Genomic DNA, 20,142 nt, shown 5'->3' with positions numbered 1-20,142 from the left:
TGCAGAGAACTGGTCATTCTATATGCTGCCATGGTAGAAGGGTGAAGTGGGGAAGGAGGGTAGGAAATAATAGACAATAGGAATGCTAAAATAAATAGAAGATATAGCCCTGCTTAAATAACCTTAAAATCTAGATATGTTGGCTGGGCACAGTGGCTCACACCTGTAATCCCAGCACTTTGGGAGGCCGAGGCAGGCAGATCACCAGAGATCGGAGTTTGAGACCAGCCTGACCAACATGGAGAAACTCCTGTCTCTACTAAAAAACAAAATACAAAATCAGCCAGGCAAGGTGGCACATGCCTGTAGTCCCAGCTACTCAGGAGGCTGAGGCAGGAGAATCACTTGAACCTGGGAGGCAGAGGTTGTGGTGAGCCGAGATCGTGTCATTGCACTCCAGCCTGGGCAACAAGAGTGAAACTGTCTCAGAAAAAAAAAAAAAATCTAGGTGCGTCAAATATAACTGTAATGGAATAAGGGTTACAACTACTTCCTCAGCTGCCCCTTAACTTTTCCTAAACATGTAGTAACTTGGATGATATCATTTGGATGAGGTAACTTGGATGATATTATTTGGATGAGGATCACACTCTTTGCACTGCTTACTCTTTATTCTTTTCTTTTTTTTTTTTCGAGACAGAGTCTCACTTTATTACCCAGGCTGGAGTACAGTGGCGTGATCTCAGTTCACTGCAACCTCTGCCTCCCAGGTTCAAGAGATTCTTGTGCCTCAGCCTCCCAGATTCTCAGATTCCTCAGCTGGAATTACAGGCACACGCCACCACACCTGGCTAATTTTTGTTTAATATTTGCTTTAGATATTTTTTAAATTAAAAAGCATTAGAGAAGGTCGAAGTCCTCTTTGATGTCTCCCAACCCCCGGTTCCTTCCTTCCCCACTGTCCCATTCCAGATGAAATGACAATCATGAATTTTACATATTTGAGTCTATTTTTACATAGTTTTACTACAAGTGTATGTATTTTTTTTCTTTCTTTCTTTCTTTTTTTTTTTTTTTTTGAGACAGAGTCTCACTCTGTTGTCTAGGCTGGAGTGTAGTAGCGCAATCTCAGCTCACTGCAACCTCTGCCTCCCAGGTTCAAGCGATTCTCCTACCTCAGCCTCCTGTGTAGCTGGGATTACAGGCGTGCACCACCACACCTGGCTAATTTTTTTTTTTTTTTTAATGTGAGATGGAGTCTCTCCTGTGGCCCAGGCTGGAGTGCAGCGGCACAATCTCGGCTCACTGCAAGCTCTGCCTCCTGGGTTCACGCCATTCTCCTGCCTCAGCCTCCCGAGTAGCTGGGACTACAGGTGCCCACCACCATGCCCAGCTAATTTTTTTTGTATTTTTTAGTAGAGATGGAGTTTCACCGTGTTAGTCAGGATGGTCTCGATCTCCTGACCTTGTGATCCACCCGCCTCGGCCTCCCAAAGTGCTGGGATTACAGGCATGAACCACTGTGCCCAGCCTATACCTGGCTAATTTTTTATATATTTGATAGAGATGGGGTTTCACTGTGTTGCCAGGCTGGTCTCAAACTCCTCAAGTGATCCACTCACCTCAGCCTCCCGAAGTTTAGTTGTCAGCTAAACTAATTTTGCATTATTGCTTTCTCTCTCACTTGCATCTTTTATGCAGCATGGAATTCAGTCAGCAACTAGACATGAAGCCTTTTCTTTGAGACAGAATCTCACTGTGTTGCCCAGGCTGGAGTGCAGTGTCACGATCCAGGCTCACCGCAAGCTCTGCCTCCCTGGTTCACGCCATTCTCCTGCCTCAGCCTCCCGTGTATCTGGGATTACAGGTGCCCGGCTACTTTTTGGATTTTTAGTAGAGACGGGTTTCACCGTGTTAGCCAGGCTCGTCTTGATCTCCTGACCTCGTGATCTACCCTCTTCAGCCTCCCAAAGTGCTGGGATTACAGGTATGAGCCACCACGCCCGACCATGAAGGCTTCTTAAAGTCAATTTTTAAATCCTGCTTCCCTTTCAATTCGACAAGCATTTGGTGAAACACTATGCAGCTTACATTATCCTACACTGAAGAATATATGATAGAGTTCCTGTGAAGAAACTAAAACCAAAAAGAAAAAGTAAATATTTAATATAGAATATAATAATCAAGTGCTAATAAGGGACACGAGGAAGAGATCTGTAGGAGCAGAGTCTTTGAGAAAACCTTATGGAGAGAGAAGACTGACTGACAAATGGAGGCAATCCAGATAGGGACTACACCTTGAGCCACAGCTTTGGAGGTGAGTGCTAATGAGTTTGCATCTCAGGGGGAAAGTAAGGAGATTGGTTTAATCACTGAGATAACCTAATGGGAGTTTACCAAGAACCAGATTAGGGTGGGTCTGAGATAATAGCTATCAGCAAATTGGTGGTGGAATTAATGTGGTATCTGAGGAGATTCCATTTTCGGCAAAGCAAGGAAGATTTCATGAGATCAGAATGGCAAAGTCTTGAAATCAAGTTAACAGTAGTTTGGTGAAAATGAAACCTTTACTTTAGGAAGATTTTTAAAATAATATAATGGAAAAATCCATTGGAAAAGATCAAGACATGATTATTTCATATTTATTTATTAATTATTATTATTTTTTAGAGACAGAGTCGCACTCTGTCACCCAGGCTTGAGTGCAGTGCCGTGATCTTGGTTCACTGCAACCTCTGCCTCCTGGGTTCTAGCAATTCTCCTGCTTCAGCCTCCCACGTAGCTGGGACTACAGGCACACACTGCCATGCCTGGCTGATTTTTTGTATTTTACTAGAGATGGGGTTTCACCGTGTTGCCCAGGCTGGTCTCAAACTCCTGACCTAAGGCAATCCACCCGCCTCGGCCTCTCAAAGTGCTAGGATTACAGGCATGAGTCACGGCGCCGGGCCAATTTTTATTCATTACCATTATGATTATTATTTTCGAGACAGAGTCTCACTCAGTCACCCAGGCTGGAGTGCAGTGGCGCAGTGTCGGTTCACTGTTATCTCTGCCTCCTGGGTTCAAGCAATTCTGCCTCAGCCTCCTGAGTAGCTGGGATTATAGGTGTGCACCACCACACCTGGCTAATTTTTGTATTTTTAGTAGAGATGGGGTTTTACCATGTTAGCCAGGCTGGTCTTGAACTCCTGACCTCAAGTGATCCGCCCACCTCAGCCTTCCAAAGTGCTGGGATTGTAGGTGTGAGCCACCCCTCCCAGCCAATACATGATTATTTCAAAAGATGAGTGTTTGAACTAGGAGGTAGAAGTAGGAGTGGTAAGGGAGGGACATATTGCTAAAGATAATAAGGAATTTGGACCATCTAACAAATATTATAGATAATTTAAAAAATTTGTTTTTATTGTATTTCGTTTGAATTAATGGCAGAATATCAAAGAAGAGACTATACAGTTTAAGTGTTGTTACTAGTATATTAAGTGGAGATATGGGTAACTAATTCAAATGAGCCCAGGGCAAAGTTCTTTAAAGGTGTGTCTAAGGGAAACCCAACCTCCTAGAGGGCTCCTTCAACTGTAAAATGGGGATGATAATAATAGTATTTATTGCATAGAATTGTTTTAAGATCAATTAACATAAAATGCTCAGTATAGTGCCAAGCACAATGTAAGCATTTAAAATACAGTAGCTGCTATTAACGTACTTACTACTATCATAGCTTTTTATAGCTTTTTTTTTTTTCTTGTCTACTTTTCTTCTGTGAGCCACCACTTTTCGGCAGGGTTGGACGTTTGTTCAGCACACGTCGCCAAGGTCGGCTTTAAAAATCAAATCTAGATTGTGAACTATGAAAACTGCGGAATTATCAGTGCTGTGTAGCTATCTGACAAGTGATAAAATGTGTCATTAAGATTTTTACACATCCCCGTGCCACAGAATGGCGTCTCCTGCTAATCGTCCCCCCCGCGACAGATGATAGTACATCCCACACTGTTGCTAGAAAAGATGGTGCAAAAGTTGAGCGCGTCGACGGCTCTCTTTGCTGCCGGAAACAATTTTTCCCTAGACCCGGAAGCAGTTGTTGTTTCAAGGGAGGTGGGACTGGGCGGGTCAGGCCGCAGCGGCTGACGGCGGGGGAGGAGCCGGGTCCACTGCCGGGTGGAGGGGCAAGGCGAGTGTGTGTCCTTATCCTAGCAATTGGGGCGCGGGCCTGTGAGCCAGTTGGAGTTGCGGCGGCGGGAACGATTGGGCCGAGCAGAGGACGACATGTTGCTTTTCGTGGAGGTGAGTGGATTTGCTAGTCTTGTCCTGCTTTTAGGAGAGCAGGAGTGTAGAGGCGCCGGCCGGTCCCACCGCCATGTGACTTTCCGGGCCGTACACGCCGCGGAACCGGCAGATAGGCTGACACAGCACCTGGGCCGAGCAGGCTTGCAGCTTCCCTCTGCGCGCTCACAACACTCTAGGAAGCTATGGGAGGTGATGCCCTTAGTGGAGAAGAATTGAAGGAGAAGAACGGAGGGCTGGTCTGGTGTGGCGTGAGGTTCAGAGGAAGGGTAAAGTGTCCCATATGGACCTCCTAAAGGAGACGGCATTGGGGGGTTAGGGGGCGGAGTCTGAGAGGAGAGGTAATCAGGTGGGCGCGTTCCGGGGGCCGAGCGCGGTCTCGCGGGGCCCTCTGGGAGGGAGGCGAGCAACATGTGGGGCCACGGATGGAGGAAGGTGAAATGCGGTAAGTGTTTTGAAAAGAAAATTGAAAAAGTTCTTTGAGCAACCTCCACCAAATTCTGCCCGGGCCCCGTCCCTAGGTCTCTGGAACGTTCTGTGGGTGAAAGCGAGTTACTTTGAATCGAGAAGCCAGTAGGGTTTGGAAGCCTTGAAAGGCACCGCTTTGACCTTTTGTAAAAGTTACTCAAGCAGCAACTGCGTGATGAAGGGTTGGTTCTATGAACCGATTAAAAGCCCTTTACAAGGAAAATTCCAAGAATGAGAGAAACTTATTCCGGGAAAAGCCGGTTTTTGTAATGTTATTTGAACAATGAGATACTTTTATTACTTAAACTAGAACATCTGCTGTTGGCCTGTTTTAGTTTTCAAGATAGAGTTGGAGACCTGCCTTACAGAAATACAAAATTTAATTTCCCTTCATTCTGTCCTCTTGTATGCAGTAAGCGTCAGCTGACTGCCTGGCTAGTGCTTTGAGTAGATTCCAGATCATATTGTTCTTACATTGTGAAAACGTCAAACCAGCAAAGCTGCAACTTCGCAACTTGGCATTTGTTAGCTATGCCCATAAAAAGAATCTTTTCAATGAGGGAAGGAATTTACAGGTTGTATAATGGGTCTAGGAGCCGGGGCCAGCCTATGGCAGATTTTTTTTTTCGGGGTTGTGGGAAAATCTTTTTATTTATTTATTTATTTTTCGACTTTTTAAAAAAAAATTATACTTTAAGTTCTAGGGTACATGTGCACAACGTGCAGGTTTGTTACATATGTATACACGTGCCATGTTGGTGTGCTGCACCCATTAACTCGTCATTTACATTAGGTATATCTCCTAATGCTATCCCTCCTCCCTCCCCCCGTGGGAAAATCTTAATCCGTAATGTTCCAGCATAAAGTAAATAAATGATTTTACGTTTTTTTTTCTGTTTAACTGACATTGTGTCGCCGATAAGCTTGACATCTTTAAATTAGTTTTTTAAAAGACTGCTACATTAGAGTATATCTAACATTAATAATAAACATTCATTGGAACATCCGGGGAAATCATGAAAAGATTTAAAATTACTGAACTCATTCTGTTTACTGTTGTCTATCCTCATTGTTGTTTTCCTTAGGCAGAATAAGAAATCAGATAGGATTTTAAGACATTGCCGGCCACTTTGTTTTAGGAATGTTATGCTATGTAAATACCACAGGTTTTAAGTATGTGTTTTGCTGAGCGGAAGAAAGATTGTGGAGTTTATATTGACGGGAGCTCCACAATATACTTTTGACTTCCAAATTGATTCCTTTGGCTTTATTAAAATGTAAGTTTTAATAACAGCCCCATTTATTGTTTAAACTAGGTCCTCTCCTGCCTCTAAAGCAATACTTAAAATATTCTACAGATGACAAAACCAAGCCCCAGAAGTTAAAGTAACTTTACTTAGTAAAAGTAAAGTAGTGTAACTGGGATTTAGATCCAGGTGTTGCTGATGTCAAATCATGGACGGGATGTTAGCAGTTCAGGCCTGTGTGACTCCCCAGGTTAGACAAATTCTACCATATCTCTCGCCAAACTATTATTTAAAAGTTGTATCTCCACTAATCATTTTCTTTGTGAATCACTGTGTCGTTCTTCATATTCTCATATGAGTTTTATTGAAAATTAGCTGTCTTTAAATATTTGGGGCTGAATGTGTGGTTTTAAAATCAGTGAAAAACAACATGTTGGTCATTTGACATTTTGTTAACTAGTGTTTGATCCCAGTAACCTCATGATAGAGGAATTATTCTCAGTGAGAGAACCAAAGCTCAGAAGTTAGATATCTAAGGTCATTCAAGTGTAAATAATGTGGGGTTAAAGTCTGAAGTCTGGCTTCTAGAACATAAATTTCTGGCTCCAAAATTATTTTTGCACTTTCCCATAAGTCAAAGGTTCTGAATCTAGGTTTTTGGATAGAATTGAGGAAGTAAGTACCTGAGCTTGGTTGGGGAAAAAATTTGTTTATTTTCACTAGTTTCTAACTGAAATCTAAATGGAAAAGAAGTGAAAATTCTTTAAATGTTAATGGCAGCAACAGTGTCTGTGACCTTGTCACCAAGACAAATCACTTTTTAACATATATTACAGTTTTTGCAGATATCTTGAAATATTTATGCTCATTACTTGCTATATGTCAAAAATATTGTTATTTAACATATTGCTATATTAGACATTTTAAAATATTTAGACAACTGCGTTTCCAGATAATTGGTTTACTTTGTGATCCTATATATTTTAGAAATTTAAAAAAAACTCTGAGAAGGGATCCATAGATTAATTGGACTACTAAAGAGGTCTGTGTCACAAAAGAGGTTAAGAACTGCTTTACTAAACCAAGTTGCTTATGGATCATCTTTGGCAGGATTAATCTGGGATCCCTGGGTCCTCTGCAGTTGTGTTCAATACCTTTTACTAATGTGTATTTTTCTGGAGAGATTCCAGCTTAGCTATCCCACTAGAAGCAGTAGAATAGATAATAGCAATATAACAATAATAACAGTAGTAGTACATACTTGTATCGTACTTTGTGTCAGGAATGTTTGATGTTTTTGTGTATATAGATATTTGTACATCTTAAGTCTCAATATCTCTATGAGGTGTTAGTATCCCCATTTTAGTGATAAGGAAACTAAGGCAGCCAGGTGCAGTGGCTCATGCCTGTAATCCCAGCACTTTGGAAGACCGAGGTGGGCGGTGGATCACCTGAGGTCAGGAGTTTGAGACCAGCCTGGCCAACATGGTGAAACCCCATCTCTACTAAAAATACAAAAATTAGCCAGATGTGGTGGCACACGCCTGTAATCCCAGCTACTCGGGAGGCTAAGGTAGGAGAATTGCTTGAACCTGGGAGGCAGAGGTTGCAGTGAGCTGAGATGGTGCCACTGTATTCCAGCCTGGACAACAGAGTGAGACTGTCTCAAAAAAAAGAAACTAAGGCACAGAGAATTCAAACTTGCCTAAGTTTACACAGCTAGTGAACATGGAAGCTTGAACTCATCAACCACCTACTTATATTGGAGTAGAATATATTGCAGACAAGGAATCCTATGTAAATAATACTTAGATGCAACTTTTTAAAACCTGGCCTTGGGCCCAATGTGGTGGCATGCGCCTGTAGTCCCAGCTACTCGGGAGGCTGAGGCAGGAGTTTCGGTTGAGTATGGGAGGTGAAAGCTGGAATGAGTTGTGACTCTGCCACGGCATTCCAGGCCAGGTGACAGAGCAAGACCCACTCTGTTGACTTCAGTAGATTATTGGTTTGTTTTATTTTTTTTCCGCTTGAGACTGAGTCTCTCTGTCACCCAGGCTAGAGAGTGGCGCAATCTCAGAAACCTCTGTGTCCTGGGATCAAACAGTTTTTTTTTTTTTTTTGAGACTGAGTCTTGCTCTGTTGCCAGGCTGGAGTGCAGTGGCGCAGTCTGGGCTCACTGCAACCTCCACCTCCCGGGTTCAAGTGATCCTCCTGCTTCAGCCTCCCGAGTAGCTGGTACTATAGGCGCGTGCCACCATGCCCAACTAATTTTTGTATTTTTAGTAGAGATAGGGTTTCACCATGTTGGCCAGGATGGTCTCTCTTGACCTCATGATTTGCCTACCTCGGCCTCCCCAAGTGCTGGGATTACAGGCGTGAGTGACCGTGCCTGGCAGGTTCAAGCAGTTCTTCTGCCTCAGCCTGCCTAGTAGCTGGGTCTTCAGGCATGTGCTACCATGCCTGGCTAATTTTTTATTTTTTATTTTTAGTAGACATGGGTTTTGCCACGTTGGCAGGGCTGGTCTCGAACAGCTGACCTCAAGTGATCCGCCCTCCTCAGCCTCCTAGAGTGCTGGGATACAGGCGTGAGCTACAGCACCCGGCCGATTGTTGTTTTTTTGTTGTTTGTTTTTTGTTTTTTTTTTTAATCATCTCTGTTCTGAAGGAGAAACAAACAATGTCCCTCTCTGGAAAGAGGTAGAAGTTTGGATGATTCACAGTCATCAGACACGACTTGCGTTAAATTCTTTTACAACAAATTTTTTGTAAGTTTGAAACTGCAGTGTACTACCTTCATCTGAATACTATCAAGTTACTTAAAACTTTTGAGCCCTAAGGAGGCAGATTGTAATTAAAATTTTTTTTCATTTCTCTCTTTTAAAGTTTTTTTTTTTTTTTTTTTTTTTTTGAGACGGAGTCTCGCTCTGTCGCCCAGGCTGGAGTGCAGTGGCCGGATCTCAGCTCACTGCAAGCTCCGCCTCCCGGGTTTACGCCATTCTTTCGCCTCAGCCTCCCGAGTAGCTGGGACTACAGGCGCCCGCCATCTCGCCCGGCTAATTTTTTGTATATTTTAGTAGAGACGGGGTTTCACCGTGTTAGCCAGGATGGTCTCGATCTCCTGACCTCGTGATCCGCCCGTCTCGGCCTCCCAAAGTGCTGGGATTACAGGCTTGAGCCACCGCGCCCGGCCTAAAGTTTTTTTTAAATTTTTAATTTTTTCTTTTTTGAGACAGAGTCTTGTTTGCTGCAGCCTCCACCTCCTTGGCTCAAGTGATCCTCCCACTTCAGCCTCCAAAGTAGCTGGGACCATAGGCATGTACCACCATGCCAGGCTAATTTTTTTCTTTTTTGGTAATTTTTTGTAGAGACAGGGTTTTGTTTTTTTGCTCAGGCTGAAATTTTTGTTTAAATTTAAAAAATTAAAACTAGAGGCTGGGCAGGGTAGGTATGCAGTGACTACTAAAATTGTGTTTCTGTCTCTGTTTGAGTTTTTCCCTGAAAATGAAGACAGTTGTCCCTCAGTATCTGTGGGAAATTGGTTCCAGGACCCTCTTTAGATGCCAAAAACCCTGGATGCTCAAGTCTTACATAAAAAGGCATAGTATTTGCATATAATCTATGCACATCTTCCTGTATATGTTCAATCATCTCGATTATTTATAATATCTGTTACAATGTAAATGCTTTGTAAATAGTTGCTATATTGTATCATTTATAGAGTGATAAGAAAAAAGTCTCTACATGGTCAGTAGAAATGCAACAATTTTTTTTCCTGAGTATTTTTGATCTGTGATTGATTTCTCCACTGATGGATATGGAACCCAAGGATATGGAGGGCCAACTGTACTTATAATTACTTACTTAGGTAGCAGTTAAGTTTCATACACCCTCGGATGCTTTAATAACTTTTAAATAATTAAAACTTTTTTAGGTTGGGTAATGTGGCTCATGCCTGTAATCTCAACACTTTGGGAGGCTGAGGTGGGAGGATAGCTTGAGCCCAGTAGTTCAAGACCAGCCTGGGCAACAAAGTGAGACCCCCCCACCCCCAACCTCTACAAACAAATTTAAAAAATTAGTCAGGCCTGGTGGCATGTGTTGTGGTGCCAGCTACACTTGAGATGGGAGGATCACTTGAGCCAGGAGATTGAGGTCGCAGTGAGCCATGTTCGTGCCACTGCACTCCAATCTGGGTGACAGAGGGAGACCCTGTCTCAAAAATTTTTTTAAATTATTATTTTATTTTTTTTTTTAGAGACAGGGTCTCACTGTGTTGTCCAGGCTGGAGTACAGTGGCTATTCACAGGTATAGTCATGGCATACCATAGCCTCAAATTTCTGGGCTCAAGCAATCTGGTCTCAGCCTCCTGAGTAGCTGGGACTACAGGCTCATGCCACCAGGTAAAAGTATTTTTAATTGTGAAATACGTATAACATAAAAAGTATCATCTAACAGTTTTTTGGGTTTTTTTTTTTTTTTTTTTTTGAGACGGAGTCTTGCTCTATCGCCCAGGCTGGAGTACAGTGGCCGGATCTCAGCTCACTGCAAGCTCCGCCTCCCGGGTTCACGCCATTCTCCTGCCTCAGCCTTCCGAGTAGCTGGGACTACAGGCGCCGCCACCTTGCCTGGCTAGTTTTTGTATTTTTTAGTAGAGACGGGGTTTCACTGTGTTTGCCAGGATGGTCTTGAACTCCTGACCTCGTGATCCGCCCGTCTCGGCCTCCCAAAGTGCTGGGATTACAGGCTTGAGCCACCGCGCCCGGCCAGTTTTTTGGTTTTGTTTGTTTGTTTTTGTTTTTTGAGAGGGAGTCTTGCTGTGTTGCCCCAGGCTGGAGTGCAGTTGTACGATTTTGACTCACTGCAATGTCTGCCTCCTGGGTTCAAATGATTCTCTCACCTCAGCCTCCCCAGTAGCTGGGACTACGGACGTGCGCCACCATACCGGCTCATTTTTGTATTTTTTTTTTTTTTTTTTTTTTTTTTGAGACGGAGTCTCGCTCTGTCGCCCAGGCTGGAGTGCTGTGGCCGGATCTCAGCTCACTGCAAGCTCCGCCTCCCGGGTTCACGCCATTCTCCTGCCTCAGCCTCCCGAGTAGCTGGGACTACAGGCGCCCGCCACCTCGCCCGGCTAATTTTTTATATTTTTTAGTAGAGACGGGGTTTCACTGTGTTAGCCAGGATGGTCTCGATCTCCTGACCTTGTGATCCGCCCGTCTCGGCCTCCCAAAGTGCTGGGATTACAGGCTTGAGCCACCGCGCCCGGCCATTTTTGTATTTTTAGTAGAGACAAGGTTTCGCCATTTTGGCCAGGCTGGTCTCAAACTCCTAGTTGATCCACCCGCCTCAGCCTCCCAAAGTGCTGGGATTACAGGCTTGAGCCACTGCGCTCGGCCCTTCTTAACAGTTTTTTTGTTTGTTTTTTGAGACGGAGTCTTGCTCTGTTGCCCAGGCTGGAATGCAGTGGTGTGATCTCGGCTCACTGCAACCTCCGCCTCCTTGATTCAAGCGATTCTTCTGCCTCAGCCTCTGGAGTAGCTGAGACTACAGGAGCATACCACCATGCCCAGCTATTTTTTGTAGTTTTAGTAGAGAAGGAGTTCCACCATATTGGCCAGGCTGGTCTCGAACTCCTGACCTTGTGATGCGTCCTCCTCGGCCTCCCAAAGTACTGGGATTGCAGGCGTGAGCCACTGCGTCTGGCCGAAGCTTTGTTTTCTTTAATGTTTAATATTTGAGGTATAGGTTTCCAATCTTTAAAACATTGTAAATGTTCTGTATTATAAACCATGATTTTCTGTAATGGTTTTAGAATCTTGAGTTCAAATGTATGACCTGAGGCAGGTGACATAGCTTCTCTGAACCTCAAGTTCTTATGTATAATTTGAGAATACTGATGTCTTCTGATAGTTAGGTTGTGTTAACTTCTGATAGTTATGTTGTGTTAAATCATGCCATGATTTAATCCTCAAAACCAACTATATTGTGATATAAATTATTGGTGGCTTCCAAACACCTCCAAAATTTGTGCTTTATATAGTAAATATTTTTGGAGAGCTTATTGAACGACGTGATAGTAGCACTGATGATTGCAAAAATTACTGTCAGATAGCACTAATTTAAGAGAAGTATAACTTCTAAGTTTTCGTCTCAGCCTTGTTACTAACTTACTCTGATTTAGGGCAAGCCAAACAATTTAATTATTTAAAGTTTTTTTAATAGTTGGAGAGTGTACTTTTGGTTGGGCAAATAAAAGTTTTAAAAGAGGAATGAAGATGGCAGTATGTTAAAATACACATTTACATGCAGGATTTAAAGGAATACAGCTGGGTGGGCTGGCTCGCACTTGTAATCCCAGAACTTTGGGAGACCAACGCAAGTGGATCACTTGAGGCCAGGAGTTTGAGACCAGCCTGGCCAACATGGCGAAACCCCATGTCTACTAAAAGTACAAAAATTATCTGGGCATGCGTCTGTAGTCCTAGGTACTCGGGAGGCTGAGGCACACCCTGAAGCAGAGGTTGCAGTGAGCCGAGATCATGTCACTGCACTCCAGCCTGAGTGACAGTGAGACTGTCTCAAAAAAATGAAAATTAAAGGAATACAAATGTTAAAATGCAAATAGGTACTTTACATTTACTCTTTTGAAAAAAATTCTAATGTAAAAGTGTAAGTAAATGTAAGAATAAGAAACATCTAAATATGTACTCATCTTTCCTGTCTTACCTGTGTCGTTGTCCCACCACTTGAACCAATCTTTGGTTCACAGAATATGTCTACTGTTTTTAAATGACGGGCTCTAAACCAAAGACAGAAGAGTACTTTAGATGAATATTATTAGGGGTAGGATGTGAACTGCATTCATAAATGCCAAACTCCAGGGGTGAGTTAAGTTCTATTGGGTTTGTATGTTATTGAGAGAAGAGAAAAGGATTTTCTGCTTTTTTTTTTTTTTAGATGGAGTTTCTCTCTTGTTGCCCAGGCTGGAGTGCAATGGCTCACCACAAACTCTGCCTCCTGGGTTCAAGCGATTCTCCTGCCTCAGCCTTCCTGAGCCTTCCTGAGTAGATGGGCATTACACGCATGTGCCACCATGCCCGGCTAATTTTGTATTTTTAGTGGGGATGGGGATTCTCCATGTTGGTCAGGCTGGTCTCGAAGTCCCGACCTCAGGTGATCTGCCCTCCTCAACAGCCTTCCAAAGTGCTGGGATTACAGGCGTGAGCCACTGCACCTGGCGAGAAAAGGATTTCCTCGTCAGGGTAGAAAAGTCTGCAGTAATGCAGGGTTTGTGTAACAAATAGTGTTTCATACTACTAACTAGCAGGTAAGATGATCTTACCGGCCGTTTTGCCCTGGAAGGTCACAGCATATGCCTATTTTCTGGGATGGATGTTTTACCTTTTTTCCTTCTCAAAAGTATTCTGGTTTGTATAATAACTTGTATATTTTCAGAAGAGATTAGAGGTTTACTGTGTGCTCACTGGCAAGACTTTCCTTCTATACTAATAAAGTAATATAACGCACATAAGTGAGTGCCGAAATATTTGTCATATTGGGTATGGCAGGCTGGGCGGGGTGGCTTATACCTGTAATCCCAGCACTTTGGGAGGCTGAGGTGGAAGGATAGCTTGAGTCCAGGAGTTCAAGACCAGTCTGGGCAACATAGTGACATCCCATGTCTTAAAAATTAAAAAAAATATATATATTGGCTGTGGGAAATGTAAATTTATAGGGCAGAAAGTTGCAGTTGAGCATGATAATGAAAATAGGATTATTTTTGCCTTTTGAGTTGGAGGAAGAAAAAAATAGTAGGGCAGTGACTGAGTAAAATTAAGATACATTTATATACAAGGTTGCATAAAAGATTTTTTTTATTTTTCTTTGACCAGCAGGCAAGAAGAAAACAATGTCTAGAAACATGGACTCTGGGACCAGCCTGCCTGGGTCTAAATCTCTGCTGAGACTGAGCCACTTTTTGTTTACCTACCTTCCTTCTGTTTCCTTGAGAATGGCCAGGAGGTGGAGGTTACAGTGAGCCGACATTGTGCGCTGCACTCCCGCCTGGACGACATAGCAAGACTCTGTCTCAAAAAAGAAAAAAACAAACAAAGAAAAAAAAATTATTATTATTTTTTGAGATGGCGTTTCGCTCTTGTTGCCCAGGCAGGAGTGCAATGGTGCAATCTTGGCTCACCACAACCTCCGCCTCCCGTGTTCAAGCGATTCTCTTGCCTCAGCCTCCCGAGTAGCTGGGATTACAGACATGCACCACCATACCTGGCTAATTTTGTATTTTTAGTAGAGACGGGGTTTCTCCCCGTTGGTCAGGCTGGTCTTGAATTCCCGACCTCAGGTCATCTGCCTACCTCAGCCTCCCAAACTGCTGGGATTACAGGTGTGAGCCACCATGCCCAGCAAAGAAAAAAAAAAGAACTATTTTGATATTTAATATTGATGTTTGAGGTTGAGGTATATTTAAGTTCGTTTGTGTAGTTAGCCATTAGCTTTATCAGCTGACTAATTGAAGTTATGGCTCAGTATTTTCAGGATTAAATAGTAAATGTTAGGTACCTTTTTTTTGTTTGTTTTGTTTTTTTGAGATGGAGTCTCGCTGTGTCGCCCAGGCTGGGGTGCAGTGGCGTAATCTCCGCTCACTGCAAGCTCCGCCGCCTTCCGGGTTAACGCCATTCTCCTGCCTCAGCCTCCGTAGGAGCTGGGACTACAGGCGTCCGCCACCACACCCGGGTCATTTTTTTGTATTTTTAGTAGAGACGGGGTTTCACCAATGCTCGCCAGGATGGTCTCAATCTCCTGACCTCGTGATCCGCCTGCCTCGGCCTCCCAAAGTGCTGGGATTACAGGTGTGAGCCACCGTGCTGGGCCGGTACCTTTTTTTAATGGAGACAGGGTCTTGCTATGATGGCTAGGCTGGTTTCGAACTCCTGGCCTCAAACGATCCTCCCATTTTGGCCTTCCAAAGTGCTGGGATTACAGGTGTGAGCCACAACACCACCCAGTCTGTTGGACATCTTTTAATGGATAATTCTTTATCTTCTTTTTTTTTTTTTTTTTGAGACAGTCTCGCTCTGTCGCCCAGGGTAGAGTGCAGTGGTGCGATGTCGGCTCACTGCAACCTCCCCCTCCTGGGTTCACGACATTCTCCTGCCTCAGCCTCCCAAGTAGCTGGGATTACAGGCACCCACCACCACACCTGGTTATTTTTTTTGTATTTTTAGTAGAGACGGGGGTTTCACCATGTTAGCCAGGATGGTCTCGATCTCCTGACCTTGTGATCCACCCGCCTCAGCCTCCCAGAGTGCTGGGATTACAGGGGTGAGCCACCGTACCTGTCCTAGAATTCTTAATCTTTAATGAAAAGATTCATGAATCTCATGTTGAACTTTCTAGGGAGAAATTTGTAACTTTGATTATATTTTCAGAGCAATTCGGGACCCCCAAAAGGTTAAGTGTCACTAATCTATGGTGGCATCAGCTTCTTTTGATGAATGACAGATGCCATATGATTGAGATAGTGGGAGTTTTAGGATATAAATCTTGTCTTTTCCGCTGGTAGTAGAGTACCAGTAATAATACTGATGATAATATTGATGAATAAACTTCAGATTTTCTTTCACAATAGAGGGCAAGTGAATTCTGATTTTTGACAACTTGGAGAGGTTGGTGGAAACAACTTAGGGTGGTCTAGTTTCCTTTCTGTTCAAAGTGTTATCTGTAGATAGCAGCAAGCTCCTTTAACCCAGAAATTTGTTAGAATAAAAACTGGTTTGTTACAGTAGAAACTCTACCCCTGAATTACTGAATCAGTCTGCATTTTATCAGGATCCCTAGTTGATTCTTTTTTTTTGAAGATAGTAACTTGTTCTCTCCTTCAGGCTGAAGTGCAGTGGCGTGATCTTGGCTTACTGCAACCTCTGCCTCCCGGGTTCAAGTGGTTCTCATCCTCTGCCTCCTGAGTAGCTGGGATTACAGGCACCCACCACCACACCTGGCTAATTTTTGTATTTTTTAAATTTTTTATTTATTTTTTGAGATGGATTTTTGCTCTGTTGCCTAGGCTGGAGTGCAGTGGCACAATCTCAGCTCACTGCAACCCCTGCTTCCCGGGTTCAAGTGATTTTCATGCCTCCCGAGTAGCTGTGATTACAGACGTGCACCACCAACCCCATCTAGTAGAGATGGGGTTTCACCATGTTGGCCTGGCTGGTCTTGAACTCCTAAACTTGGGTGATTCGCCTGCCTCAGCCTCCCAGAGTGCTGGCATTACAGATGTAAACCACTGAGCCCAGCCTGGGGACCCTAGTTGTCATCCGGTGGCTGTTTTCTATATTCATTTCTTTCTTTTCTTTTTTTTTTTTTTTTTTTTTTTTGGTGAGGTGGAGTCTCGCTCTGTCGTCCGAGCTGGAGTGCAGTGGCCAGATCTCAGCTCACTGCAAGCTCCGCCTCCCGGATTTACACCATTCTCCTGCCTCAGCCTCCCGAGTAGCTGGGATTACAGGCGCCCGCCACCTCGCCCGGCTAGTTTTTTTTTTTTTGTATTTTTTAGTAGAGACGGGGTTTCACCGTGTTAGCCAGGATGGTCTCTATCTCCTGACCTCGTGATCCGCCCGTCTCGGCCTCCCAAAGTGCTGGGATTACAGGCTTGAGCAACACCGCGCCCGGCCTCCTCTTTCTTTTCTTTTTAATTTTTGAGACGGAGTCTCACTCTGTTGCCCAAGCTGGAGTGCAGTGGCGTGATCTCGGCTCACTGCAGCCTCTGCTCCCCGGGTTCAAGTGATTCTCCTGCCTCAGTGTCCCAAGTAGCTGGGGCTACAGGCGCATGCCATCATGCCCACCTAATTATTATATTTTTAGTAGAGACGGGGTTTCACCATGTTGGCCAGACTGGTCTTGAACTCCTGACGACCTCAGGTGATCCACCCGCCTTGGCCTTCCAAAGTACTGGGATTACAGGCATGAGCTACCGTGCCCAGCCCTTAGACTCCTTAGGTTTAAATCCTGGTTTTATCTTAATAGCTGTGTAACTTTGGGCAGATTACTTTACCTTGAAGTAAAGTAACTTTTTCCTTATCTGTAAAATGTGGATGATAATAGGACTTAACTGAAATTGTTATGAAGATGAATTAAATGTTCCATAAATGTTCTTACTATTCTCTGAATGAGTGAAGAATTCCCACTTTAATTTTCATTTTTACTTTTTGTAAAATGGCCCTAAGCATTTTCTGGTAGGTTTCTGAAGTTACTTTGGAAGAAATTACAGGTGTTTTTTTTGTTTTATTAAGTACTTGTAACTTAGTAGTAGCCCTCTCAGTATTGGAGATGTAAAAATTGAACCTGGATGATTGATCTGTCGTGGGGCAAAATACATTTAATCAATTTATACATTTTATTTCTGTTTTACAGCATTTATGGGGTTAAGTGGCATGGGATTTCTGTTTCTGATAGTAAATAGGTAAGTAAAACAAAAGGTTATGTATGTCCAAAGGGATGGTTTTACCATATTTATGGTGATTTTCTTCCTAACTCTTGGTTCTGTTACCTTAGTCTGTAATTTCTTAGGACAGGAAGATATCATTTTCACAAGAAGTTAATGGTTCTCTTTTTTCCTTTCATTTTTCTGTCTCTGAAGGTAGAATTTAGCATTAAATGGGACAATAATCAGGACTGCCTTTGGCTTATTTGGGGATGACATATTGCTTAGAAATGAGGGTGGTGATTGAACCATCAGTTTTACAGATAGTTTATTTTTATTTATTTATTTATTTATTTTGTTTTTGAGACAGAGTTTTGTTCTTGTTGCCCAGGCTGGAGTGCAATCTTGGCTTACCGCAACCTCTGCCTCCCAGTTTCAAGCAATTCTCCTGCCTTGGCCTCCCAAATAACTGGGATTATAGGCATGTGCCACCACACCCAGCTAATTTTGTATTATTAGTAGAGACGTGGTTTCTCCTTGTTGGTTAGGCTGGTCTCGAACTCCTGACCTCAGTTGATCTGCTTGCCTCAGCCTCCCAAAGTGCTGGGATTAGAGGCGTGAGCCACCACGCCAGCCTACAGATAGTTTAGATCTTTTTGTTGAATATCTATGTGCTGGCATATTATGTATATGTTGGCAGATAGTTTAGCATGCATTTGGACAATTTACATCGTTTAGTAGATATTTATACAACTGTGTAATCTCAAGGGCTTCTTTTTTTTTTTTTTTTTTTTTTTTTTTTGAGACAGAGTCTCGCTCTGTCGCCCAGGCTGGAGTGCTGTGGCCGGATCTCAGCTCACTGCAAGCTCCGCCTCCCGGGTTTACGCCATTCTCCTGCCTCAGCCTCCCGAGTAGCTGGGACTACAGGCGCCCGCCACCTCGCCCGGCTAGATTTTTGTATTTTTTAGTAGAGACGGGGTTTCACCGTGTTAGCCGGGATGATCTCGATCTCCTGACCTCGTGATCCGCCCGTCTCGGCCTCCCAAAGTGCTGGGATTACAGGCTTGAGCCACCGCGCCCGGCCAAGGGCTTCTAATCCTGTGGAAGTGAGCAAGATTTTGATGGCAGTCTAAACTGTGGTGAGAAGATGAATAAAACTTGGCTGTTGGCTGGACATGGTGGCTCACGCCTGTAATCCCAGCACTTTGGAGGCCGAGGCGGGTGGATCACAATGTCAGGAGTTTGAGACCAGCGTGACCAACATGGTGAAACCGCGTCTCTACTGAAAATACAAAAATTAGCCGGACGTGGTGGTGGGCGACTGTGATCCCAGCTACTCAGGAGGCTGAGGCGGAGACTCGCTTGACCCCACGAGGCGGGGGTTGCAATGAGCTGAGATCATGCCACTACACTCCAGCCTGGGCGACAGAGTGAGACTCCGTCTCAAAAAAAAAAAAAAAAAAATTTAATGGCTATCTAGAATCTAAATGAAAAGATAGATTTTATTCTAGCTAAACTGACTTAGGGGCTGCCAGCCATCGGTGAACTTATTAGCATGCAAAAAGACATCACTTTGGAGATTGTAAGAATATAAGTTGTGTATGGATGCTACCATACACAACTAAAATATACTGTAAAATATTTGTTTTACAGTATCACAGATAGTGAATATTTCCCATACTTTCTAAACATTTTTCTCCATTTTTCAAAACTTTTTAAAGATAATTCAATCTTGCCTTGTTCAGGGATATGTCTTGAGGGATGTGTCATGGATTTCATTATGTGAACATCAGAAAATATTTATACAAATCTAGATGGTATAGCCTACTACACACCTAGGCTATATGGTATGGCCATTATAATCTTGTGGGACCACTGTTGCACATGCAGTTTGTGCTTGATCAAAATGTCATTAATGCAGCACATGACTGTAATTATAGATTCATGAAGTTGCAAAACAGTGTACAATGTGGTCCTGTGAAGTCGTTGCTCAGTTTCTCATTGTAGTAGCACCTTCCATAACTATAATATGGTATAATGAGCAGCAAATTAACATTGATACAGTCCACAGAACTTACTCAGATTTTAACAGTTTTCCGTATAATCTGGTTTTAAGGATCTGGTATATTCTGTTTTATGGATGAACTACAGTTCACCTCTATGGTTGGATGTGTGTAAAATTAGTGTGGTAAACATCCTTGCACTTAACATGTTTTTGTATATCTCAGTTTCTTGCGAGTAAATCTGACAAGTACAATTTTTGGATCAAAATTGTGTATTTAAGGGTTTTAATAAATATTGCCAATTCTTCAGAAGAGTTATACAAATTATAGCAATGAACTGATTTTTCCTTTTCATGCTTATCAAAATAGTATTGAATCTGGGCCATTGAATAGGGTAAAAATGATATTTATAATAATCTATTCCAGTCTGTCCTTTGCACATTTTCCCTGTTCGGCAAACAATCTTGGTAATTTGTAATTCTGTTGTTTAACGGTGTGGTAACCTTTCAGGTCTTTTCTGGTTTTGTTGTTGTTGCTGTTGTTGTTGTGTTGTTCTGTTGAGACAGTGTCTTGCTCTGTCATTCAGGCTGGAGTGCAATGGCATGATCTGGGCTTACTGCAACCTCCTCCCATTCTCAAGCCATCCTCTTGTCTCAGCCTTCTGGGTGCCTGGAACTAGAGGTGTATGCTGCCATGCCTGGCTAATTCTTGTGATTTTGTAAAGACAGGGTTTCACCGTGTTGCCCAGGCTGATCTTGAATTCCT

General features: G+C 43.2%; 1 protein-coding gene across 13 annotated transcripts in view; it reads left to right on the top strand.

Annotated features, from left to right (window-relative positions):
* Positions 1–4,007: 4,007 nt before the first annotated feature.
* The window catches only part of LARP4 (La ribonucleoprotein 4), an 86,203-nt gene continuing 70,068 nt past the window's right edge, over positions 4,008–20,142 (top strand). For 6 of the 13 annotated variants that reach the window (XM_033222114.1, XM_033222110.1, XM_033222105.1 and 3 more), the window contains exon 1: positions 4,061–4,227. In XM_033222114.1, coding sequence (XP_033078005.1) covers positions 4,210–4,227 — 18 coding nt within the window. In that variant the 5' untranslated portion in view covers positions 4,061–4,209. Of the gene's footprint in view, positions 4,228–4,291; positions 4,673–17,364; positions 17,414–20,142 lie in introns of those variants that run through there. The other 7 variants (XM_033222112.1, XM_033222106.1, XM_033222111.1 and 4 more) reach the window with 5 other exon arrangements.

Source organism: Trachypithecus francoisi, unplaced genomic scaffold (assembly GCF_009764315.1).
Source record: "Trachypithecus francoisi isolate TF-2019V2 unplaced genomic scaffold, Tfra_2.0 Lachesis_group11, whole genome shotgun sequence".
In the NCBI taxonomy this organism is placed as follows: domain Eukaryota; kingdom Metazoa; phylum Chordata; class Mammalia; order Primates; family Cercopithecidae; genus Trachypithecus; species Trachypithecus francoisi.
The sequence above is the reverse complement of the archived record's forward strand: the minus strand, read 5'-3'. Positions and strand labels throughout refer to the sequence as shown.